The following is a 25,020-nucleotide window of genomic DNA, read 5'->3' on the forward strand; positions in this document are numbered from 1 at the left end:
CAGAGGTATCAACACAGACATTTCAAGATTCTATCAAATCTGGATTTTTCCACTGATAAATACTGCTCTGGAGACAAGAAGAACAGGGGCTTGAAGTTGACCCAGAAAGGCCTGGATGGTTTGTACAGGACTTAGTCTGTGCTGGCAACACAGAGTTGGGGCAGCTGTAAGAAGGTGACACCAGCCTCTTCCCCTCCCATGCTGTGGTGGTGGTCCTGGGACACTTCTTTTTAGGTGAATCCCAAGGGAAAAAGCCAAAGGGGTGATTCAGATCACACAGGCATGGAAGGTAAACAAAGCATCCCAGCTCTGAGCAGGAAGGGTGAGGCTGGGACAGAGCCCAGCACAGCCACCTGCCCCAGGCTCACCATTCCCCACCAGCTTCATCCAAGGCAGGTAACACCTTGATGTGTGGATTTCCAAAGACCTTTTTTTGGTTTTTTTTGAGGAAGCTGTAAATGTGTGAAGAAAAAAAAAAAAAAAGTTTGTTGGGCTATACAGTTTGCTCCTTCCTCCTTTCCCACTGGGAAACCTGGGTAAATGTTAGCTCTGAAATATCCACTATGCAAACACGGAGCCACTTCATCATGTTGGGTTCTGCAGAAATGTGTCTTTATCCTCAGGATCTGTTTTCTTTTGGGGAAAAAAATCAGAAGTGCTTGGAGGGCTGTAGGAGCACAACTGCCATGAGATGTCAGGAAGATTTGCTCTCACATTAGGCAAGTTGGGTCCTCTCAGTCCCAGCCCTGTCACTGTCCTCCATGTCCCTAGTGCTGTCTGCTCAGCCTTAATCCTGAGCAATCCTGGGGACAGGTCTGGGGCAGGCTGGAGCACAGTCAGAGGTTTAAAGAAGGGAGAAACACCTGCTGATGGACTGGGGACAGACCAGATAGAAAGTGAAGGACAAGAGGATATTATCACTGGGAAGAGGCATTACTGTGGGTCCTCAGGCAGACAGCAGCTCTGCTGGTACCACACTAGCCCTGGGGCTTATGGGGTTGTCCCCTCTTGCAGTCCCGCAGGGGTCATTTACCTCCTTGAAACTGGGAGAAGCCAAAGATCTCTGCCACCTCACTGGGGATTTGATTGAGCATGACAGTGAAAAGCTCACATCTCCCCGGGCTTTGGGGCTGTAGGACCCTGCTGCTGACTCAACAGGCATGTCTGAACCCTGGAGATGTGACCTGTGCTCCAGCATCGGCCCCACGATATGCGGGACTCAGCTGTTCACCCTGGAGCCAGCCCAGGGATTACTCTTGTCCCCAGCACGATGGGACACGCTGGTCCTACCCACGGGGACCAATTTCCACTGAGCATCCCCCTCCCTCGGGCTGGGCACTGGGCTCAAGTAGCACAAGGAGTCACTTTTGAGCTGCTCAGGCTCCAGCTGTGTCCTGCCACAGGAAAATCAGCTCAGAGCCGGACAGGGAGATGTTGGGAGCTTCTGGCATTTGCACTTGCACTGCTGTCACTGCTGCCTGGGGCAGGTGGGACCCCCGGGGTGCCCAGTGGCAGGGTGCCTGCAAAGTCAGCTCCATCCATAGGGAGACCTGATGCATTCGTGGCATGAGTAAAGCAGCAGCCCTTCCTCCTCGCTGCCCCGGAGGGGGAGCCGAGGTCCCGGACCCCTCCTGGGCAGGGGTGCCTTTGACAGACAGCCCTTCTCCAGCCTGCCGAGAGCCGTCCCCTCCTCCCTGCTCAGCCCTCAGCCATCCTTAACTCCAGGCAAACCTTTCCTTCAGCCCTGCTCCCCCAGCACCCCCTCCTTTTTTGTTATCGCTTCGCCCGCTTCTTCCCCCCGCCCCAAATCGCCTCCCAGTCGCCGAAGAAAGCGAGAGGAAAAAGTGTCGGAGCGGGGAGCGCATAGCAACAGGATTCTGGGATGAAGAAGATTCGGCAGCAGCATCTCCGGGAGGTGAGAGCCGGGAAGCGGGGTGCCCCCCAGGGCTGGGAGCCGCGGAGCGGGGTCAAGGTGTGTCCATTAAGCTGTGATCCCCTGCCCATCTCCCTGCCATCTCCTGCCCATCTCCCTTCCACCCCCCGCCCGGGGAACCCCCGGGGGCAGCCGGCAGACTTTTGCGAGGCAGGGATTGTCAACAGGGTGGGCGTGCGTGGGGCCGAAGTGGGGTGGTGGGGAGAAGGACAGGGGGGATTTCGTAATGCCTGCTCCTGCCTGGCTGCAATTAGCAGGGCAGAGAGGCCCCGGGCTGGGGCAGAGCTGCCCACTGCCCCCTCCGGCTGGCTGGATCCCTGCCTCTCCGGCCATGATTCATGAAATGTCTGGCCGGGAGGCTGTGGGTGGGCACCTGCGGGCGGTCTGACACCCCGGGGACACTGCTGCCACCAGTCCCCTGCTGCCTGGTCCTGGGGGTGGTGAGGGCTTCCCCCCGTGTCAGGATGGGCACAGCTGGGCGATGCTTTTCCCACCGGCAGCTCCTATTGCCTCCTCTGTAGAATTTAAAGGGGTCTGGGTGGTGCTGCACCCTCAGCTCTGGGTTCAGGGCAGAGCTTTTATGTACCCTTTTTATACCCTGCTGGAAACCTTTTTTAAACTCAGCTCGCAGGCTTTCTTACCCCAGGTTTCCTCCAGTGCTGCTCTGCTCTCACCAGGCTCTCAGAAACCCTGTCACCCTCCACCTCAGGGACCAAACCCCTTCTTGTGCCTGTCCCACATGGGGACACGGTGGAGCAGGGTGGCAGAGGGTGACATGGGGCCACGCTGCTGCTGCAGGTGGGTCAGCAATTCCCCTGGAGCACCCCAGGCATCCACCCAAGGCTGGGAGCCCCTTCGACTCTGCCAAACCATGCCCACTAACCACAGGGCAGGGCAACTTCAACCAGCTCCAGCCTTCAGATGAATGAAAACCCAGGACAGGTTCATCTCTGCCAGGAAATTCCTAGGATACTGGGACATGACGTATAAAAACCAGCAGTGGCCTGAGGAAGCCAGCAACTGTCGGATGGCCCTGGCAGCTGCAGGGCTGCCTACTTTCCTCCACTGTTGTTTGGAGGCATCATCTGTCTCTTCCCTCTTCTCCTCCTTCCTACAAATTGCTTTTTCAGATGACTTTGTGACTGCAAGATCCATTAAAAGTTGTCTTTGTCCCTTCCAAAGGTTTTTCTGAGATACCTGAATTCCTCTGCTGCAGCTGATCCTGTTCAACATTTATTCAGGAATTCATTTAGTCCCACAGTAATCAGCTGCAATGGAAAGCAGATGTCTCCAGAGTTCTTTTCACCATTCTCAGTGCTGCTTAGGGTCCTGCTGTCCTTCATGACCAAAAAAAAAAACCTCATGCTGCACTTCAGATAGAGAACCTGGTGTTTGCAGTCACCCAGCACCTTGGGGCCACCATGTCTGATACTGGCATTGGGCTTGCCCAGAGGGGTTTGTACAGCCCCAGCTGCAGCTCCTGCCCCAGGTCTCTGACAAGCATCCTTTCCCTCTTTTTATGATCCACTTCCCTCTGGTGAGCCAGGAATTTTAAGCCTTCTCACTGGACATGTTTTAGACATATGGAAATTCCTCTTTAATAGAGACCTTTCTCAGGCTCCACGGATTTCAGGTTGGCGTTTGCACAATAGTATTTCCAGGAGAGTCTAGTGGAGGGTTTTTTTATATTTTTGATTCTTTGCTTTGGGGATTATCTGGGGACTAAAGCCCATGGGGCCAGCAGTGGGAGCCAGGATTTGGGCTGCCCCTCCCCATGCCCATCCAGGCTGGTGAGCTGCATCCTCCTGCCTGAGCCGCTGCCCTTCCCAGCCTGCCTCAAACATTCCCCAGAGTTTTCCGATGGAAGACCAGAGGCATTCACAGCTATGTGTATTCCCTGTGCTCTGGACATCGCTGTAATGAGTTTGCTTCACCCTCAGCGATCTCCAGCCCCCAGATTCCCTGTGCGGGTTCCAGCATCGCTTGCTCCCTCTCCTGGCATGTGCTGGGGGAACCCGACGTTAGCGCAGCCCTTCAAGGAGCTCTTCCAAGCCGTAGAGATGCTTTATTTACTTCACTTTCTGAACGATATTGCATTTGAATTAATTTTTATGCTGGTTTGTTGTGTTGGTTTTTTTCTCTCCAAGAGATTAAGAAGCAATTCCTACTGATCTGAAGTGACTCACACTTCACAGACGTGCTGTGCTCTGATCCTCAGGGGAGAAATCTGGTGTTAGGTGGCATTTCTCCCAGTCAAAGGCTGGGATCCATGCACAAAACACTGGCAAAATAAGCCTACAATGCCAGTTTGAATGGAGAGAAAATCAGATGAAAAAAAAAATTAACTTCAATCTGGCTGGCTTTTCATGGGTGTAGCTGAGTTTTGTACTGGTTTAAGTAAATTGGTTTACAGAAAATAATTAGCATCGGGCAGTTTCCTTTTGGGAACCAGCTTTTATCTTGGCAGAGACTAAAGTGCTTTTTCTTCTCAGTGACCTTTGCTTTGCTGACTTCTTTGGGAGCATCTTCTGGTGATAAATGGAAAGTGATGCTGTGTTCAAAGAGGAGGTTGTTGCCAAGGGAGCTGTTAGTCCCCGTCTGTTTATAACTGCGAGACGGGAGCCCGGGTTGAAAGATGGCAGTTGATGGTGGAAAGCACTGAAGCAATATTGGAGCACTAAAGCACTTCAGCTGCTGCTGGAAAGGAAAATTCCTGTTATGACAAAGGCTGAAAGGGAGCATTAATCCTCAAAAAAAAAAATAAAAAAAAGAGGGGAGGCTGGAATCAAGCCAGCATGTGAGATTTCCAGTAACCTGAAGTGGAGAGGTGTGTGTGTCTCTGCTATTTGCAATGAAAATGGGCTGGAACCCTTAAATACTGCGTTTTTCAGCTTATTTTCAGTCAGGCAAATAGGTCAGGTTTTCTGTGGTTTCTATGGAAATGCAATGATTTGGGGCACTTTTGGGCATCACTGTCATGGAGCAGCCTCCATGTGGCTTTTCCAGCAGCATCCCTGGCCCGTGTGTCCCCAGTCTGCCCAGTGGGGACCACAGTGTCACCATCCTTGGGGTCTGTCTGACTCCTGGGCAGTCTCTGCTTCTTGCCTTGTGCTCCCAAATTTAAACTGCAGTGCTCCAGCTAAAGGTGTTAATAAGGGAGGCTGAGACAGAGGCAACAGACTACATCCCACGGCCTTTGAAAAGGGGACTGAGATGGGGACTGGGCCATAGAAAGTTCTGGTTTTCCTTTCTTTTCTTTTTGTTGCTTCTGTGCTGATTTCCATGCTATGCCTGGTGGGTGGGCACCTGCATTTCATCAGGTCAGGCAGCTCCACCAGTGCCTTCTTGCAGGTGTTTAGGATTTAGGCAGAGGCACAGGTGAAGGGCTTTAATAACCTCCCAGCTTCCCTGCTTGCTGTTCTTCTGTGATGCAAACCTGGAAAGCAAGAGGTCTCTGGGCACTGTGATGGGTTGGAAAGCATATATTTTGGGGGTGACCAAAATGGGGTGGCCCTTTAGCTCCCCACCTGGCAGACACCTTTGTGAATACAGGTTGGGAGGGCTGTTGCAGAGCAGTCTGTCCACAACCCCAGGTTGCTATGGGCCATGCCTGCTGTGTGTGCTGGGTTCATTATCAGGCCTGGCCATGGTTTGGAGAAGTTAAGCTTGTGATGAAGATTTGCAGGAGAGCTGCCAGGTAGCAATGGTTTTATAGCAGCAGTGTTATATTTGGGTCACGTTTTGACTTTTCAGCCTGTGTTTCTGAAGCTTTTCCTTCTGGCCTTTGTCTTGTGACAGTGGCACCCAGCGCTGATGGGCTTTTAGTGGTGGATTTTAGCACAACGCCTTTGCCGGGCTGTGCCTTTCAGGTTGGCTTTGGGAGGAGTTTGCCTCGGCTTGTCCTGTCCCTCGAGGGGTTTGCACGCCGGGTGGGGACAGGTCTGCCTCCGTGTTCCATTCCTTTGGGGACAGCGTGCTGGCAGCCTCGGGGTGCTGGTGGCTGGAGGAGTGGGGTGCACCCTGTGAAGGGTGGGAACCGCAGCCTTTACCACCGGTAGCACGGCTCCCTGTCTCCATGGGAACCGGCAGCAGGAGCATCCTGTGGTCTGGCCAGAGAGGAGGAGGAGAGGAGGTGGCTGCCACCTTCCCTGGGCTCTGCTCGCCAGCCAGCTCTGGTCTCCTGGGGACAAGGTCTGCTGCAGGCTCTGAGCACACATGTACATGGGTGCAGGGGGACCCACACCTCGTTCTCCTTCATCCCTCCAAATCCAGGCTCCTCAGCCACAGCCCATGGGCTCATTTTCTATGATTACATTAGCTCAGGGACACAAAAATGGCTGGTTTTATCTTCTGAGAGCCCAGGAAGAAGTGAAAGTTCCTTCTGCCCTGGTAACTTGTCAGCAGGGACCCCAGCATTCTTCTGTCTCTGTGCCTCAATACCCCCAGGCAGTGGCACAAGATCCTCATCCCACCCTTTTTTGTTGCCTAGTCCTGCCCAGGGGATACCTGTGATGGGATCTCACCCAGCAACTGCTGGCTGAGGCTTTCAGTTTTGATAACTGCAGGTGGGATGGAGACAGCAGGGATGCCTTCCCCACTCTCCCAAGCTCAGGATGCTGGGGAAGTTCAGGTAGACCGAACATCTCACTGCAGACCTGACATAAACACACACAAACACTAAAGAGCCCTCCAGGTGCGTCACCCCAACCTATATATTTAGCACTTGCATCTCCCTCTTGCGGAGCTGAGGCAGGTGAGAAGGAAGGGAATGGGTTAATCCCCTTCCTGCTGAAGAGCTGCCTGTGCCTCCCTGATCCAGTGCAGATTAGGGAATCTGGAAGGAGCTCTCTCAGCAGGGACAACTGGGAGTGAATCACTCACTGAATCCTCACAGTGTAGGGTTTTGGCAGTTGGAAAAGCATGAAAAGCACATGGATCATTTAATGACAGCTGAGTGCCTGGCATGGCAGGGGCACGTGGGGCTGGGTGTCACACTCCCTGGCATCTCAGTGGTAGTTCTTCCCCTGCTGTCCTCATGCCCATGCTCTGCAGGAGATCAGGAAAGATTATCTCAGCCCCTTGAAAAGATTTCTTGGGAAAATGGGGTTGCTAGACAAAACTGGTCCTCCTGGAGTGAACCAGGGCCATCCTGCCCTTCCTTGGGGAGGGAAATGTGGGCCATGTGGAATAGCATCTATCCCCTTTCCTTGCTCAGCAGCAGAGCAAGGTATCAGCTGGAGTGGTGCACAGAGAGAGCTGCTGGGACTGGGTATCCCCAGGGAAGTGTCAGTGCTGTGACTTGGGGTCACAAATTCACCCCGATCTCTTGGTGGGTCCATCCCTCTCTCCCACTCTTCATCCCCTGTTTTTATTCCCTCCTGGACCCCTGCTGCCCTCTCCCATCCCCTGCTCTCTCACTCAGCCAGTGACGCCAGAGCTCCTGGTGAGCCCCAGCAGCCAGGACGGGGACCTGGGCTCCGAGTGCCCAGAAGATAGAGGGAACTGGACGGGGCGACTGGATTTCCTCCTCTCCTGCATTGGATACTGCGTGGGCCTTGGAAACGTCTGGAGGTTCCCCTACAGGGCTTACACCAATGGAGGAGGTACCTGGGCAACCTTTGGAGTGGCCACATCTGCCCCTCACTGAGCTGGATTGGTGGGATGTGTCTCTGAAGAGATGCCCCTTCCCCTTCTTGGTGCTGGGAAGTAGCATTTGTTGTTGTGGGATGAAGCCTCCTCCTCCCCATGCTTGCTGTAGGGCATAAACCCTACCATGTGTGTAAGGGACTCACCAGCCCATCTCTGCACTCATGGCCTTGGAGAAAACCCAGCTCCATGCTGGACTGGTGTTCAAGGCCAGGTTGGATGGAGCTTTGAGCAACCTGGTCTAGTGGAAGGTGTCCCTGCCCATGGCAGTGGGATTGGAACTTGATCATCTTTAAGGACTCTTCCACCCAAACCCTTAGGTGATTCTATGAATACCACCTGAGTACCCTTCTTTGTTTCCAGTACCTTCTTAGCCTGCTGTCCCCCAGGACTCATCGAGGTCAGCAGACGCTTCCCAGATATGGAAGGAGGAGGGCTGTATTCCAGATTTGGTGTAGACTCCTCAAGGCTACAGATGTGGATTGAACTTTATTCCTTGTCATAGATGGGCTTTAGTGTAATTTTTAGGGCTTTTTCTTGCTTCTTGCAGGAGCTTTCTTGGTCCCTTACTTCATCATGCTGGCCATCTGTGGGATCCCCATCTTCTTCATGGAGCTGTCGCTTGGCCAGTTCTCCAGCCTGGGGCCACTCGCTGTCTGGAAGATAAGCCCTCTCTTTAAAGGTGCGTGAGTGAAGTCCAAAGCCTCTGCAGGGCCTCTGGAGGAGCTGCTTGATGAGGACATGGACCAGCAGCAGCGTCCTGTGATCCTCACAGCTCTTGTTAGAACCAAAGATTAAATCCTGGGGGAAGGTGGAGCAGGCCGGACTTCTGGTTTAGCTCTTTTAGTAGCTGCAAGATATGTATGAGACCTGTCAGTCTTTGGAGGCTCTGGATGTCATGACCAGCTCTAGAAATTTTATGAAAATTATTGAGCCAGCTAGTGTGCAAAACACAGCACCAAAGCCAAGCAATGGCTGTTAAAGACAAAGGTAAGAATAAAGCATCAATCAAATACTTTTACTCTCAACATTAAGTTGGAGTAAGATCATCTGTGTGGTGCAATAGATCATCAGTTCAGAGAAGGCATGTCCAGAGGGTGTAATGGCAATAAGAGGCTCCTCTCCAAGGTGAACCTCTGACTGGTTAAACTTCTGGCTGCTGAGATCCAGTGTCTGACCCTGGTTTTGGATGTTTTCCTCTCCAGAGAGATGGCTCATTCCTTCTTTACCCTCTCCTTCCTCCAGGCGTTGGCATGGGCACCATCCTCATCGTCTCCCTGGTGGCCATTTACTACAATATGATCATTGCTTACGTTCTCTTCTACCTCTTTGCATCCCTCACAAGCGACTTGCCCTGGCAGCACTGTGGCAACTGGTGGAACACTGACCTGTGCCTGGACCACCATGTCATCAAGGCGGGGAACACCACCTTCCCCGTCAACATCACCAACACCGTCAGCCCCAGCGAGGAGTACTGGAGGTAAAGAGGTCAGCCCAACCCAGCCAGGGGGAAATGGTTGGTATGCAACCAAGGAGAGGATGGGGATGTGATGGGGGATTAACGTCTGTGCACATCTCATGGCATGGTGGCCCCTCATTGTGGGCATTATGGGTGCAGTGATGGGCTATCACGGCCAGCTGCTGGTGATATCTCAGTTTAGCCATGGGGATCGTGTCCATGGGATGTGGGAGGTGTCCATGATCTGGAAATAGACTACACTGAAGTGCATCCCATGGCTGGAGCCTCTGGAAATTTGCTCTCAAGCTGCAGTCATCCCCTCTGGGCTCTTCAGGGCCTGGTGGAGAAATCACACCAACTGCCTCCCTTGCCCCAGCAAATACCTGCCAGAGCCTCATTGTTCTTTTATGGCTGGGTTTTCTGACAAGGTGACTTTTTGCAGCAGAGGCATTTCTGGGTTCAGAGAGGGACTCTGGAAGGAGACAAGGGGTTGTCTGAGGCCCTTCACTAGCAGTTCTCCTTTCTCCCTAGCCGGTACGTCCTGCACATCCAAGGGAGCTCTGGGATTGGGGATCCTGGGAGGATCCGCTGGAACTTGTGTCTGTGCCTGCTCCTCTCTTGGACTATTGTCTACCTGTGCATCCTAAAGGGAGTCAAATCCTCTGGCAAGGTAAGGGCTGGACAGTCTCTTTCGTGGGATCTACAGCAATGCTCACCAGTGCCTGAGACTCTCTGAACACCTGGGGGGGTGAGACCCACAAACAGCATCAGCTGGACAGGGGCCGCTCTGGGGGTGGCTTCTACACCCAGAGACCCACAGGGCTGACACCACAGTCCTGCTGCCTCCCAAGGACCCCTGCTCTGCAGGGGGATGCCAGGCAATACGGTGTCCCATCCCAGGGACATGGCAGGGGCAGGAATGGTTCCTGGCTCTCCCAGCTGGCTCTGCTCTCCTGCAGGTCGTGTACTTCACCGCCACCTTCCCGTACCTCATCCTGGTGATGCTGCTTATTCGTGGAGTGACCCTGGAGGGGGCCTGGAAGGGGATCCGGTTTTACCTCACGCCCCAGTTTGATCACTTGCTGTCTTCCAAGGTGAGCCAGATCTCATCCTATCTGTTCCCCTGGGTACCAGGACCGTGGGCAGGATTAGCCCAGCCCCTGTGACAGGCTGGGGGTGGCAGTGGGTGCCCATGGTGGATTTGGCTGTTCTGTTTTTCTTGGTGTGTGGAGTGAGGAGGTTCCCTGGGTCAGCAGTGTTGGTAGCAGAGACCACCCAGTTTTGCAAAGGTGTTTAATGCCTCACTGGGCTGGCTCTGAAACACTCTCATTAGCCCTTCCTCTATCCAAGTGAGCCACTGCAAGAGGTCAGTATGTTAGCAGAGAAAGGCAAAGACCCTCGGAGCTTTGTGTGCCTGGAGAAGATGTGCCAGGGGCTCTGGGGAAGTGTATTTCCAAATCTCTCTTCCTCAGGAGGACATTTCCAAACCCCTGCTCTCCTCAGACCTGTTTTCCTCCCCCAGGTATGGATTGAGGCAGCCCTGCAGATTTTCTACTCCCTTGGGGTAGGCTTTGGGGGCCTCCTCACCTTCGCTTCGTACAACACCTTCCATCAGAATATCTACAGGTGGGAGCCAGTCACTGCTTCATGAAAATCATGGGCTGAGGGGAGACAGTAAAACCTCAGCTGATGGGATCAAATCTAGCAGAAACACACAGTGCTCCTTGCCTGAGCACCTTGCAGGTGCCTGGCCACTTGCACAGGCTTGAGAGGGACAGAGGGATCTATGGAGGAAAATTCTAAGCATGAAGTCACAGTGCCTGGCTCGGAAGTTTTGGGCTTCAGGTGCTGAAGGCTGAGGATACTTGAGACTAGCTATGTGTGTTTGTCCTGTCCCCAGCATCCTTTGCAGGTGACCAGCAGAGAGGGGAGTCTGGGTGTAGGACATTTGGTCTGACCCCCTCCACTGGGGAAAGCAAGCTTGGGAGGAACCCCAGAATAACCCCCGTCACTTACACCTGGAAAGTACAAACCAAGAGGGGCTCTGGAGGAGAATCACACTGGGTCACCTTACTGTAGCACCCAGTGGTTGGGAATACCACCATGCTCTGGTGTACTGTGGGGAGGACTGGGCATGTTCAGAGCATCTTTTTTCTCCTCTATAGGGACACCTTCATAGTGACCCTCGGCAATGCCATCACCAGCATCCTGGCAGGGTTTGCCATCTTCTCCGTTTTGGGATATATGTCTCAGGAGCTTGGAGTCCCTGTTAACCAGGTGGCAAAAGCAGGTGAGGCCAAGTGAAGATCCTTTCTCCTTCACTCACTGCCTGGGTGCCCTGAGGACCATCCCTTCCAGATGGAAGACATCTGAGGGTGTCATTGTGAGGGATGAAAATGTACACTCAGCTGACTGGGGGGAGCCCGGTTCCTGCTCTGCAACAGGGAGCAGAACAAAGACAAAAGTCTGAGCAAGGAGCAGGCTGGTTTGCCTGCACCTCCCCACCCTCCTGTCCCTGCTGTGGTTCCACTCTTCTGGGCTCTCCTCCATCCCCCTGTGCCCAGTGCTGTCACCCCCTTTTCACCCTGTCCTTTGCCTCTCCTAGGTCCTGGCCTGGCTTTTGTGGTGTACCCCCAGGCCATGACAATGCTCCCCCTTTCTCCATTCTGGTCTTTCCTGTTCTTCTTCATGCTGTTAACCTTGGGGTTGGACAGCCAGGTAAGGACAGAGCCCACTGACCCCACCACAGTGCCCAGGCAGCCCAGGGAGCTCAGGGGAACCACTTGTCCTTCGTGCACAGTTTGCCTTTATGGAGACCATCGTTACTGCAGTGACAGATGAATTTCCCTACTACCTGCGGCCAAAGAAAGCTTCTTTCTCAGCTGTCATCTGCATTGCCCTCTTCCTGATGGGGCTCATCCTCACAACAGAGGTAAGGGTGTGGGGCTGGATGTGTCCTGGGGACCAATCAGGGCCTTATTTTAGGGAGTGCTTAAGGCAGGGGCCAAGTTTGCAGAGGCACATGTTCACGTCAGTTAATAAGGTAGAAGAGAGAGGATCAACGAGCCTGGGGTTCATGGGGCTGTGAGGTCCAAGGGGAGTGACACAGCATTATTGCTGTCCCTGCAGCAACCCCAGAAGCCCACTGATGTCTCCTGAGCTTGCCTGACCTCTGTCTTCCCCAGTGCCCACAAAGGGGCTAAGGGGCAGTGTCTCCCAGGGTAGGAGGACATGGTTGGGGGTTTATTGGGATGATGGTCCCAGAGGTGCTGGCCACTGTGCTTTGCTTCCACAGGGTGGGATGTACTGGTTGGTCCTACTGGATGACTACAGCGCTGGCTTTGGTCTCATGGTAGTGGTGATCACCACCTGCCTTGTGGTGACACGTGTTTATGGTAAGAGGGTCTGTCCCCACAGGGTCAGGGGAAGGGTGGTCTCTCTCTGTATGACAGGGGGATTTAGAGGGTAGGGGAGCCAGCAGCCATGGGATGTCTCTGCTCCAACCACTTGTTTCTTCTTGCCATCACTGGATTCACCTCTCCAGAGATATTTGGGGTGCCAAGCCTGGTCCCTCAGACAGCACCAGCTGGGCCCCCCTTCCTGCATCACCCAGCTAGGAGGGGAGAGACTTCTTTGCTGTAGAGAATGCAAACCACTGCTTTTGGTCAGGGCAGGGCAACCTGGTACAGGCACCTGGCTCTAGGGCAGTGATCATGTCTTCTGAGTCCCTCTCCCTCCTCCAGGCATAAAGAGGTTCTGCCGTGATGTCCACATGATGCTGGGCTTCAAACCAGGGCCCTACTTCAGATCCTGCTGGATGGTCCTGTCCCCGGCAACGATGATGGTAACTGCTCAGCTTGAGGTGCTGGAGATCCGCAGTGGTGCCAGCATCCCTGGCTCACTGCCCCTTGTGATAAGTCACCCTGCTGGCATCTCCAGCTGGTGTCTGCCTACCCCAGGGACCATCCTGGTTCTGCTGGAAGGTCTCTATCATCTCTAGGCCTTTTTTGAGCATGAGACCTTCAGAGAGCTCTGGTCTGTTCCTCTTCCTTTCTTCCTGTCCCATAGGCTCTGCTGGTCTACAACATCATCAAGTACCAGCCCTCTGAGTACGGCAGTTACCGCTTCCCTGCCTGGGCCGAGGTCTTGGGCATCCTCATGGGAGTCCTGTCCTGCCTGATGATTCCTGTGGGCATGGTGGTGGCTGTGCTGCGAGAAGAAGGGACACTGTGGGAGGTAGGAGTATTGCTGGGGAGCACCCCAGAAGTGTGTGTGGGTGATCATGAGCCCCTGGGGAGCCTGTATCCTCCTTCAATTTCTGCATCTTCTCTCCTGGAGGTGTGTCCCTACCCCTCCTTGCTGCCCATCTGGTGTGAGAGTCCAGGGTCATTTCCATCCAGGCAGGCACTGAGTCAGACTGCTTCCCAGGGGCAGCCTCGTGGGCATCCCTCCTCAAACAGGCCTGCCCTGCCTTGCCCTGTGTGGAACAACCTCATCCCTGGCATGAGATGGGCACAGGCATGTGGTACTTTGCACCCATTTTGCAGGAACAATAACATAGCAAGGTGGGCAGCTGGCAGGCTGTGCAGGCAGCCCCAGGCAGCACACAGGGGATCTCTCCATTGGAAGGCTTACCCAGGAGCAGGTGATGGAGCTGCAGGCAGCTCACAGCTTGGGCTGTGAGACCCAGCTGGGCTTGGCTGCTCTCCCCAGGCTGCTAAAAGCTGGCAGCACATCTTGCTGTGCTCCTGGCTGGAGCACTTACTGCCTGCAACCTGGCTTGGTGCAGCCACAGGCACAGTGGCATGGTCAGGAACCACCTTGGCTAGTCCCTCTCCTGGCTGACTCTACCCCCACACCACAGCAATAGCCTCTCATTAGCCATTGCTAATGGCCCTGCAATAGCCCCTGGCTCCTGTAAGCCCTCACCACCCGTCATACCACCCCAGCAGGGCACTTGTACAGAGCTGCCTTCCCACCGACCTTCAGGACAAGCTTTTGGCCCCATCCTCATGGAGGGCCCTGCCAGGGCTGGCAGAGCACTCTGTTCCCTGGGAGCTGCTGGGTGGGGGAGCAGGGTGCCTGTGTTCCCTCTGCCTGTCTCCCAGCAGCGAGTGCAGCAAGCCAGCCGGCCTGCCATGGACTGGGGCCCCTCTCTGGAGGAGAACCGGACCGGCATGTACGTGACCAGCCTGGCTGGCAGCCAGTCTCCCAAACCACTGATGGTCCACATGAGGAAATACGGGGGAATCACCAGCTACGAGAACACGGCCATCGAGGTGGACCGGGAGATGGAGGAAGAGGAGGAGGAGGAGTCCATGATGTGAGGGGACCCAGTGCCCCGTGGGTTGAGGGGGGGCCTCACCCTTCCCCCCCTCCTAATTTGCACAGATTGCACTGCAGCACTTCAGGATGGCTTGGGGTGGGTCGTGTCCAGCCTCTTCACCACCACCCTGACCCCACCAGGATGGAGCTGCTGCCTGTTCTGGTGCTCCCGAGGTGTTTCTGTTCAGTGTGGCAAGCTGTGTGACAAGTCTATGCGTTTGTGTGACAGTGTCTGGTGCAAGTATCAGGGCTGCCCCAATCCCACCCTCAGTCCCAGCCCTGCCCTCCTCACGCAGGGGCGCTCAGGCTGCCAGGATGATTTGGGCTGTGGAGATGCTCAGGCAACAGGAGTTGAGGAGGAGAAGGACCTCTATGTTAGTCTGTTCTCTGCTCATGTGTATTTAACTCCAATAATCCACAAACACGTGTGAAAAAGGACTGTAATTATCCTCCCTACCCCAAGGACAGTGTGTGCTGATGTGCTCCACTCACAGGGAGGTTCTCCAGCAACACCAGCACAAAGCAGTGTCCTGCTAAAGAAATCTGACCTACTAAATGAGAGAGAAACACAATTAGAAGAGGGAAAAAAACCCCAGTGTTTTTTTTTTTAAAAAAAAAAACAGCTTGGGCCTTTCCAAGCTTGTAGATTCCCCAGGGACCTCTGTGTGTCAGGGCAGCTCTTCCCTGTGGTGCCTGGCAGGACTGGGGTGAGCTGAAGGAAGAGAAGAGGCTGGGTGACCTTTTCCCCATGTGTGTAGGAGCCCAGGGACGGGTGTCAGCTGGACCTAGTGCTACAGGAGGACCCGTGTATATCCCCAAACGGGATCCGAGGGCTGTTCCTAGCCCTGGGTGCTGCTTTTCCCAGGAAAAGGTGAAGGGCTGGGTTTCAATGCCTATGTGTGATTATGGGGTATATTAGCCCAGGGCCCATGTCCCAGAGACCCCATCTCCTGCCAATGCTGCTGGCCTGGGTGGGTGCAGTAAGCTCCTGGACGGGGCTGTTTGGACCCAATGCTGCCAGTCCCCATCACCCCGGTGTTGTGTGTGCCTTTTCCCACTTATTTATCATTAAAAAGCAGTGTGTGACACAGCCTTGGCATGGCTTATTGGGGGGGGGGGGTCCTCAGCATGCAATAAGGGCATGCCTAGGGGACCTTTCAGGAGTGGAGGACATAGCCCCCCTGGGCTTTGTTCTGCAAATCTCTGTCCTGGTCAGGTAAAAGCCAAAAACCCAGGATAAACAAAAAAAATGAAGGCTTATGCCTGGATTATGCATGTGGCACTGCTGCACTGGAGCTGTTAACCCCATGTGCCACACAGCCTCGGGTCTAGCCCTGTGGGCTGAGCCTCCAGGGTGGGTCTTGGCACAAGGCTTTGGTTTTCCTTAATGACTCTTCCCTGCAAGGAGGTTTAATTATTGTCTTTGCCCCTTGGAGGGCACGTAGAACCTTCTCTGACATCATCTCCTCCTGCCTGCCTGCCTCCCCATGCCCGGGGATGCTGAGCTCCTTCCCCAGCCAGCTCTGCCCTTCCCTTTCCCTGCAGGACCACCGATGGCTTTCCATGTCCTTCTCACCATACTCCACCCTGGCTGCAGCCCCTGGGGACCACGGGGATCCCCCAGAACCAGCTTTCCTGGCCATGTGGGGCTCTGGCAGCACAACCACACCGCAGAGCACCTTCGGCTGCTGTCCTCAGAGTTAATCATTAGAGGCTGGCCATAAAAGTGTCGCTGATGGAAAGTCCAGGCTGTGGTGGCTGGGGAGTGGGGAGGGCCTGTCATAAACATTTATGGCCCCAATGAATCCCTCGCTCTAACCTTGACACTATTTACCAAGCAGGAGGCCTCAGGAGGTCACGGTGTTGCCCAGCCATCGCTGTGGGTGCTGGCTGGGGAGCCCGGGCTGGGCTGGCCCTGGGGGGGACACACACGGGGGTCTGGAAGGTGTGATGGAGTGGGTGATGGACACGGGTGGTTCATGGTATCACCGGTGGCCATGATGCACCAGAGCAACCAGGAGAGCCTGACGCCTTCCCACAGCACCGAGAGAGAGGTGCCTGGGGCTGACCAAGCCGGTTCGGTCTCGGCATCTCTCTGACCTTTTCCTACCTGCCCAGGGTCCTGCCACGTTCCCCAAATCCCCCCTGTAATCCCGGGATCCTCTGGGCAGCTGCTGTCAGTAATGATCCTTGGCAGCTGCTGCCAATACCGCTGCAGGGCAGAGCGAGGCCGGGGTGCCCAGCGCTCCCTCCCGGGCTCTCCGCCAGACCCCCCGGCACCGGCGGGTGGGCAGGACGGGGTGTCCGGGGGCTCTGCCCTCCAGTCCCGCCCGTCCCTGGCTGGTGACAGCGGTGGCAGGAGCGGTCTGGTGCTGACACCTGCTGGGGACAAGGCTCGTGGCAGGGCGGAGGGGCGGGCGATCGGGGCACCCCCGGGGGGCAGCGGGAGCGCGGCTGGCACTGGGCTGCGCGGGCAGGGACCGGCACTGTCGCAGCCCGTCCCCAGCCCTCCCAAGGGACCGGCCTGCGCAGGCAAAGCCCAGCAGATGCCCCCGGGAGCCCCCAGATCTATCCTGGGCTCAGCAGAGGTGGATGGGGAGGTTTCTGAGCCCCACGCCCTGCAGCACCAGCTCCCTCACACCTCTCCTCCCAGGGAGCAAGGGGGACAGCTCGGGCCCCAGCTCCCAGCCAACCCGGCAGCTCGTGGGGACACTTGCAGGACCCCTGTTCCCGGGAAAGAGGGGGGGGAGTGGGGGGACATCAAGCTCTCCTGAAGCCCCGGTGATGTTGGTGGCCAGGGACAGGCTGCGTCCAGGGTACCAGCATCCCACGGGTAGAGGGAAAGCTCCTGCCGTCCCAAGCCTTGATCCCAGCCTCGCTGCTTTCGAGGAGAGGAGCGCGGTGACAGAGGGACGGGGCGCCGGCAGACAGGCCTGAGTCACTGCAGTGACGGAGAATCACCCGTTTCCATGCTCAGAAGTTGGTAGCTATTTATTGCACTTGAACACCAAGAATAAAACTGGACACTCGCCCTCCCCTCCTGCACCCGCCCCGCGCACGGACCCCCCCCGCCGCCCTCCCCAAACACAGCATCCCATATGAGCAGTGATCATTCTGTTCACAGCCACGGAGTCCAAAATAAAAATAAAAATAATAAAAAACACACACACACACAAAGAAAAAAAACGAAACGAAATCAGTCCCTCTCCCACCCCCAACCCCTCCCCCCACCAAGCTGAATCCAACTCGGTCACACTGCTCGACAGTTTGAGTGCACTTACAAAAAAGAGAAGAGAAAGGCTTCAGCTGCAACCGTACAGACTGACAGACACGAGGGGACAGGCAGCCACCCCTCCCCAGGGCCTGACTTTTTGTTACACGACAAAGCTTGGTATACTCTTAATTATAATATAAGTTTTTTGCAATCATCTTAAATAAATATTTCCATAGAGATTTGCTGTATGTGTGTATATATATATATATTTTAATATATATATCATATATGAGAGATATCTCTTTTTTTTTTTCTTAAACCACTGTTAACATCTTTTCCCTGCTTGTCCAAAAAATGTTACAAAAGCCCTAAAACTGTGCAACAGTTAGAAAAAAGGGACAACGACCCAAAGGAGGAAGGAGCCACTTGATATAGCTCCCTCCACTGTCCCCTCTCCCACTCCCTGTCAACCTGCAGGTGGGGAATGGCATTCAGCCAAGGTGGGTGGCCTTTGAGGGATGGATGGCAGAGGAGCCACCAGTTCCTCCTCTGATGTTCCCACAGCCTGTTCACATCTGGGTTTCCCTGCCTGGCACAGGTGAGCTGGGACCTGGACCTCTGGAAATGGGGAGTGGTGAAGTCTCTACCTTGTTATCAGAAGGATGGTGGTTGCATCAAGAGAGCAGTGCACACCATGAGATGTGTCCTGTGTGGGGAAGAATTATCTCGGGTCCTGGGACAACCAGAGAAGACAGTTACGGGATATTCTGCTGACAGACACCTCTTGGTCCATGGGGCCATGTGGCTGCCCTCTCAAACATGGCACTGCTGTTTGATGGTTCTCCCCAGTGACCCTGCCATGGGCTGCAGAGCCGATTGTGAGCTCAAAGTGGGGGCAGATGGCTGTTGCTGCCTGCTCTAACCTCTGGAGCTCCATAGGAACATCAACTCAAGGAGGGCAAAGGGAAGGGAGGCAGGTTTGGGGTCAGATGGGGGTTCAGTGCCTGGCAGATAAGGTAGGGGAAGACAGCTGTCCTGGCTGTGCTTGGCGGGGGTAAGGAGAGAACCACCTGCTCCTCCAAAAAGAGCAGAGGTCCAGGAATAGCCTCTGCTTCTTCCAGAGCAGCTGCACCAGCAAGACCTGAGAAATTATGATGTTGCAGCTGGACCTGGACCCTGGCAGCCAGGAAAGGAAAACAAGAGATTCTTGAGCTCACCCACAGAGCTGGGAGCTGAGACTACCACAGAAAGTGCTTCCACTCAGGTATGCCCTGTGCTCTCTGAGAGGGGAAAGAGGTGATCCGTTTGGAGGACTACTTAATTTGGTATGACCCTGATGGCCAAGTGACATGGGGTGTCTGGCTGTGTCTGTAATAGGAAATGAAATGTGCCACAGACCAATGGGGACAGGCTGTCCATGGTGAGCTCCATCCCAACAAGGTGGCCTCACCCACATTGCTTATTTGGAACATGCCCCGGACCTTGTCATCCCTAGAACCATGGTGGGAGTGTTGAAGTAATGCCAGTTAGTATATGCGAGGGACAGAGCCAAGAGCTTAAAAGTACAGATGTAAGGATGGAGTCCTTGGCTCTCTGAGCCTAAGGATGGTGGCCATTGGTGATTTTATTTTGTTTTGTTTTCCTGAAACTTCAGGAGAAATCAGGAAATGTGACAGAAGACAGAAACAAAAGCTGTTCACCATGGCTACTAAAAGTGGTGGTTTCTCAGTGCTTGCTCAGAGATGGTCTGGGGAGCCAGGAACCTGTTCAGGAAAAGCAGGGTGAGGTGGGGAAGAGAAACCAGGCAGAACAGACCCCTAAAGTGCAGGTGCTTAATGCTGCCAACGTGGGCAGGTTGGGAAGTTGAGTCTTCCTCGGTCAGGCTTCAGCTTGACTGGAAGACTGGAAAAGAGTAGAAACCCCAGACTCTGCATCCCTTGGAAAGTATTGGGAGCATTTTAGGTGTTGCAAGGACATCCTGCTGCCTCCAGATGAATCTGTCCCTGAAATCATGACAGACGGGAAGCCTCAAAAGGAGAAACCACCTCCAAGAAGACAGCTCAAACCTCCCTGGAAACCAAGACATTCCTCCATAGCAGCAACTGCCCATAGTGGGCTCTCAGTGAAAAGAGAGTATATCTACCTCAGCATGTCATCCATCATCCCCAGCAAATCCCTTGTTCCAGATCCTCCAGCAGCAGCTGCTGGAGCACCTTCACCCTCAGAGTCCACCCGAGGTCCACAGCTATCAGCAGCTCCAAAACTAGGCTGACATCATGTGAAGACCCATGCAGAGCCCTGCCATGACCTCCTCATTCCTCATCCACCTCATACCAATCCCCCAGAATACTCCTGACACCCAGAGAGCCTGGGCATCAGGAGGTGGATGAGACACTCACCATGGCTGGCTTCAGAGCCAGCTCTGGAAAGGGAGAGAGAACTATGAAAGAGCTGAGTCCTTCCTTTTAAAAATGAAAAAAAAAAAACAACCTTCAGCACTGTGCAACTACAGGAAGAAAAACAGATCTATAAAAACACCCAACCTCTACTTGAAAAGCTAATCCTCTCCCTGCATCAACTTCCCTGTTTCAGGACCATCTCTTGCAAGCCAAAGCAGCTCCATGGTCAAACAGCACAGGTCCACCAAGAGCAGTGGGATCCACATTTGCACTTCTGGAGAACCTGTGGGATTTATCTCCTACACACAAGGCCAGCAAGCAACCATCATGCTGCTGGCAGAGCGGGACACACCGAAACACTTCTCAGGGCCTGCTCATGCCCCAACAGTCTGGGTTTCTATCCTTCCATCCAGTGGGAGAATATTTTTGCAGTCTGGAAGGACGTGGCTGCATTTCACACAGCAGCCCTCCCTGCCTCGACAGAGAGCAAAGCATTCAAAACCACAGAAAAGGCAAAAATACACATTCAGAATTTACATAGAGAAAACATTTCCTTTTTTTTTTCTTCTTCTTTTTTCTTTTTTTTTGCTTTGTTTTTTTGTTGTTTTTTATGTCCAAAACAAGCGAGTTTTTGTTATTTCTTTGCTGTTCAACACACGCACTGTCTAGAAAGTGAAAGGCCATGCATATGAAGAGAGTGCAGCTAGAAAGTCCCCCAGGGCAGCAGCGCTGCAGGAGTCTCACATCAACAAGCAAAGAGGTTCCAGTCAGAAAAAGGAGAACAAGAAATGGAAGATTTGCTGGAAAAACATCCACCCTCAGTCCCCTACCCGATGGCAAAGAGGTGGGATCAAAGTTCCCCTTCCCAGCCATGTCTTCTGTCCTGAAAGCCACATCCTGGTGGCTCCCCAAGAGCCACTGCCTGGGTTTGCCCTGCAGGAAGACCCGAGGGGTGCAGGAAGGCGCCCTGGGGAGGGGGTGCCCCTGGAGTGGGGTGCCTTTGCCCTCCCAGTGGTGTGGGACAGGATGGGCCAAACCCCTGCAGGGTGGGGGGCTGGCAGCCATGGGACCCCTGGTAGGAGCATCATGGCGGCACAACACCTCTCCAAGTGTAAAGGCGACGAAAAAACAGCAACCCCTGAAACCCCCCCACCCAACCCTCCCTGCCCTGAACAGTTGAATGTTTCTAGTTATTACATAAAGATCCATTTCAGCAAATACTCAAAATCAAGTGACGAAATACACGGAAGGTTGGTTTCTTTTCCCTATAAAAAGGCATGCGCTCAAAGGTAGAAGACAGCGAAAGGCCCGGCTGTTTTCTTCGAAGCACGATCGGATTCTGCAGTTTGGTTACTTTATAAAGCTTGCGTTCCTCATCGTCGCTGGAAGGAGTCGTGGGGGGGGGACGGGTGGAGGTTTGCATCCCAAATTGGTGGCCAGCTTGGCTGCCCCCATCCCAGCTTTGGAGCCAGGCACAGGGGAACAATGGGCACTGCATGCAAAGGGGCAGAGGTGGGCGCTTGGATCCAGGATGGTGGGAGGGGAGGAGGGTGTGGGAGCGACGCTGGGAGAGCCCCAGCTCCCGGCTGTGCCCAGGCAGTGCTGGGAAGCAATTGCCTTTCTCCTCCTCTCTTCTCCCAGCTTCACTGGTCCCTGCTCCAAGAGGAGAAGGGAGGAAGGAGGGTAAGCATCCCTCTCAGCACAGCAGCTGCCCAGAGCCAGGACACAAACCTACTCACCCCTCCTGGGAAGGGAAAATTAACAAATAGCCTTTACTCACCCATCCAAACACTGCCCTGCTCGCCCTGGGGTGTGTGGAAAACAGACTTTGCAAAGGGTTTAAAGTGTGGTTCCCTGGCCAAGGCTGGTGGGAGGCAGGAGCTCAGGTCAGGAGTGGGCGGAGCCACAGCAGCAGATGAGGACCTCTATAGCAGCAAAGCAAAATCCACCAGTGTGCAGGGAGGGTGCGGCACAGAGCAGCTCAAACCTGCCCCCCTCTTCCTTGGAGGCTCCCAGCAAAGGTGGGGATGGAGGAGGATGATGCGTTGGAGCCCGAATCAGAAGATGTGCTGAGCAGTGGGGGGTCCCAACACCATGCAGCCTGGGGGGGCGGGGGAGGGTGGCCTTTACCCTGGCACGCATCTTCTCACCAGCCAGATGCTTGGGTTTAGGTTCATGGTTTCTCGTGTTGGTTCATGCAGAGGAAGGGGCCCAGCGCCACGGCCCCGGCGGGGCGGGGGGTTGGATGGGGATGGTCGCGCGGCGCCAGCGGGGCTGGTGTGTGTGTGCAGTGAGAAGCGAGGGGCTATTCCAGCGGGGAACCAAGCAGCAGAGCCAACAGCCAAAGTCCCGTAGGTGAAGATGTCGGAGGAGGTCTCCCCTTGGTAGTCAGTCAGTGACAAACCCCACACGGGCAGGACCGCGCTTCAGCTGCAGGAAGACAAACCGGGCAGAGACGGAGTTTGCTTCGACCATCCCTTCAGCAGAGCATCCCTCCCCAGCACGGTCTGATGGCCACCAGCCACCTCCTCCCCACCACAGCTCCTCAGGACGGGATCCCACCCACCCTGCACAGCCTCAGCGCTGCAAGGAGCCCACCCCTTCCCCTCCAGAACCCCAGTGTTCCATCCCTGGAGCCTCACAGGGCTTACTGCGGTAGGACGGAGGGCGCCCCGGATCTGTGGAAGTGGACAATTTGCCATTTGCCATCCCGGCGGTGCCAGATGCGGGTCTCCTCGGACTGGGCGGTGCGGGGGATCCCTCCCGCATCCACGTACTGCGTGATGCGGATGTAGGCGATGCAGGCGGACTCGTCTCCCATCAGGTGGATGTGGGGGTTCAGGATCGTCGTGTGCACAGGTTTGCTGTTCCGGGACCACACTGGAGAGGGTAGAAGGAGAGACAGCTTTGTACATGCTGCATGAGTGGGTTCAGGATGGGGCCACATAGAAAGCAGCTAAGCAAGCAACTCCTCTGCATGCAGCCTCAGTTGACCTAACTGGGTTCATTCACCTCCTGCTGGGATCTTCCAGATCAGCCAGAGATGCTCCCAAAACCACCCTTATGCCCCTCCCTCCAGGAAAGGGATGGAGGTCAAGACACAGCTGGACTCCGAGGAGATGGGAAGGGTCCCTCAGGAGGCAAGGGGCTGCTTACGGTTTTCAAAGTAGAATCGGTGGAAATCCAGGCCTTCCACAAGGTTGCCCAGAGCCTCAGGCTCGAAAGCAGTCATCCCAGGGTCACACATCTTCCTGGAGAGGTGGGAAGGGGAGAGAAAAGGGAGAGGTTATCTTGCTGCTTCTGGCATGACAGCCTGCAAAACCCAAGCAATTTGTGCTCGGGGTGACTCCCTCAGCCTGAGGCTGAGGAGCCTCTGCACCAGCCAGCAATTCAAGCAAGTCTGACCCCATCCCTGCAATCTGCATGAAGCCCACCCCACCTCCAGCCCACCAGCTGTAGCCAGGACCCCAGTGGGGCAGGGTGAACTCTCCATTGCTCACCATCTCCAGTTAAACCTCCCAAAACATTGTCATCTTCTTTGTAAGAAAGAAAAACAGCAGGGAGGAACTCGTAATCTCTGCTCTGTATCAAAATATCCCTGCTGCAATTCTCTGAGGCAGGCATGAAGACCTGCACTTGCTCAGAAACTGCTAATTAAATGGGCCTCGGGCGCAGGAGCAGTGTACTCTGAGGAGCATCAGCTCAGCATGTAGAAAGCAGTTATACTTCCAAGCACCCTGCAGCAATCTGGATATAATGGATACCATGGATAGAGTGTTCCTTCTTCCACCATAAATCACGGTTCTGCAAACCAGAAAATGGGCTTCTCCATGATGGTGACACCAGAGAGATGTGATCAGCTCAGCGTGAGAGAAACACCATGTTTGGAAACTGATATCCCCTGCTTCTCTTGTATGGTCTCTATACCCCACAACAACCTGGTCACCCTGCCCTGGGCATCCACAAAACCTCCCAGGCTGCGTTGTGACAGTGAGAGCACCCACTCCAGGGAGTCAAGCCTATGTCCTGGCCCAAACCCACACTGGGCACACTCACGTGTAGGACTCAAAGTCCCCGTTGCTTATTGCTTCAATCAGCTGCTCTGTGACTTTAATGATTTCTTGCTTCCGTACTGTTGGTTTAAAGAGAAGAAGGAAGAAAGAAAAAAGAGAAAACAACCCAAAAGTGCTGACATTGCAATATCACTGACATGTATCTTTTTCTCAATAAAAACAGACCACAGGATGTTGAGGGCCACTGGTAACTGTCCAAGGAAAAAACAGGAGAGTGACTTGGGAGAGAGATATTGGGAAGGGTTCTTCACCCCTGGAGAAGAACGATCTCTGAAGTCAGGGCACTACTGAAAAACTCTGCATCTTCCTAAGGAGCAAAAGGGTTAATCACCAAGTGAAGAACTTCCCTCAGCAGAAAAAGCTGGCATGGGCTGTTATTGAGTGCAAAGCCTTGCCAAGCTGGGACCTCTTCCTTGTGAACTCAGAGCAGGGGCCAGCAGGCACAGGCTGGACCAAGGATGCTCTCTCTCTAAGATGGGAGGAAAAGGTCTCAGCTGAGGAGCAAGACAGGTGGGTGATGTGGGCAGCCACTCCAGGAGACACAAGGAGGGATCACACAAAGGGTATGACACCGTGTGGCTGCTGCTGGGTATCCTGGAAAATGCTGGCTCAGTTGGGAAGGGACTGGGCTGCAAGGAGTTTGGCTTCCTGGGATTCAGGAGGAGCTGTCAGAGATAACCCTGGGCTCGTTAGTGAGGCTCTGCTTTAAATGCAAATTCGTGTCATGCTTGACTTATGTTTTTTGTACCGTGGCTAATGAGGGAGCACGTTCCCGAGAGTCATTCAGAAAGGAGGAGAGGGATCCCCATCACTTCCCAAGCACCGCCTGCCTCTGTGTCCACTCTCAGGGAGCCCTTCCCCAGGAGGACAAGTGTCCCCATAACTCCCAAGTCAGGCCAAAGTCCATCTTGCTTTGTGCTGAGGTGGCTTCACTGAGAGACTTTACAAATTAGCACCAATAAATTATTCCC

General features: G+C 54.4%; 2 protein-coding genes across 4 annotated transcripts in view; one reads left to right on the forward strand and one right to left on the reverse strand.

Moving 5' to 3' along the window:
* The first annotated feature begins 1,882 nt into the window (after window positions 1-1,882).
* SLC6A7 (solute carrier family 6 member 7) lies at window positions 1,883-15,436 on the forward strand. Its single transcript, XM_051631548.1, has 14 exons — window positions 1,883-1,972; window positions 7,356-7,536; window positions 8,130-8,261; window positions 8,825-9,059; window positions 9,570-9,708; window positions 9,998-10,132; window positions 10,561-10,664; window positions 11,204-11,328; window positions 11,644-11,756; window positions 11,839-11,970; window positions 12,334-12,433; window positions 12,782-12,882; window positions 13,107-13,274; window positions 14,150-15,436. Exons 1-14 carry the CDS (start codon window positions 1,883-1,885, stop codon window positions 14,363-14,365), a joined length of 1,971 nt encoding a protein of 656 aa, XP_051487508.1. The 3' UTR covers window positions 14,366-15,436.
* A 6,732-nt stretch (window positions 15,437-22,168) lies between these two features.
* Window positions 22,169-25,020, reverse strand: part of CAMK2A (calcium/calmodulin dependent protein kinase II alpha) — a 28,915-nt gene continuing 26,063 nt past the window's right edge. For 2 of the 3 annotated variants that reach the window (XM_051630970.1, XM_051630968.1), the window contains 4 exons: window positions 24,033-24,108; window positions 23,133-23,227; window positions 22,619-22,856; window positions 22,169-22,406 (listed from right to left, as the gene is read on the reverse strand). In XM_051630970.1, coding sequence (XP_051486930.1) covers window positions 22,624-22,856; window positions 23,133-23,227; window positions 24,033-24,108 — 404 coding nt within the window. In that variant the 3' untranslated portion in view covers window positions 22,169-22,406; window positions 22,619-22,623. The remainder of the gene's footprint in view (window positions 22,407-22,618; window positions 22,857-23,132; window positions 23,228-24,032; window positions 24,109-25,020) is intronic. The other variant, XM_051630969.1, reaches the window with a different exon arrangement.

This window comes from Apus apus, chromosome 13 (assembly GCF_020740795.1).
Source record: "Apus apus isolate bApuApu2 chromosome 13, bApuApu2.pri.cur, whole genome shotgun sequence".
Taxonomy (NCBI): domain Eukaryota; kingdom Metazoa; phylum Chordata; class Aves; order Apodiformes; family Apodidae; genus Apus; species Apus apus.

What these genes read in the sequence shown, in the direction of transcription:
- SLC6A7 (XM_051631548.1), top strand. Translation starts at nt 1,883, where the DNA reads ATGAAGAAGATTCGGCAGCAGCATCTCCGGGAGGTGAGAGCCGGGAAG. An exon ending in GATAAGCCCTCTCTTTAAAG is followed by an intron (nt 8,262 to 8,824) that starts GTGCGTGAGTGA and finishes TCCTTCCTCCAG; the next exon opens with GCGTTGGCATGGGCACCATC. An exon ending in TGTGGTGACACGTGTTTATG is followed by an intron (nt 12,434 to 12,781) that starts GTAAGAGGGTCT and finishes TCCCTCCTCCAG; the next exon opens with GCATAAAGAGGTTCTGCCGT.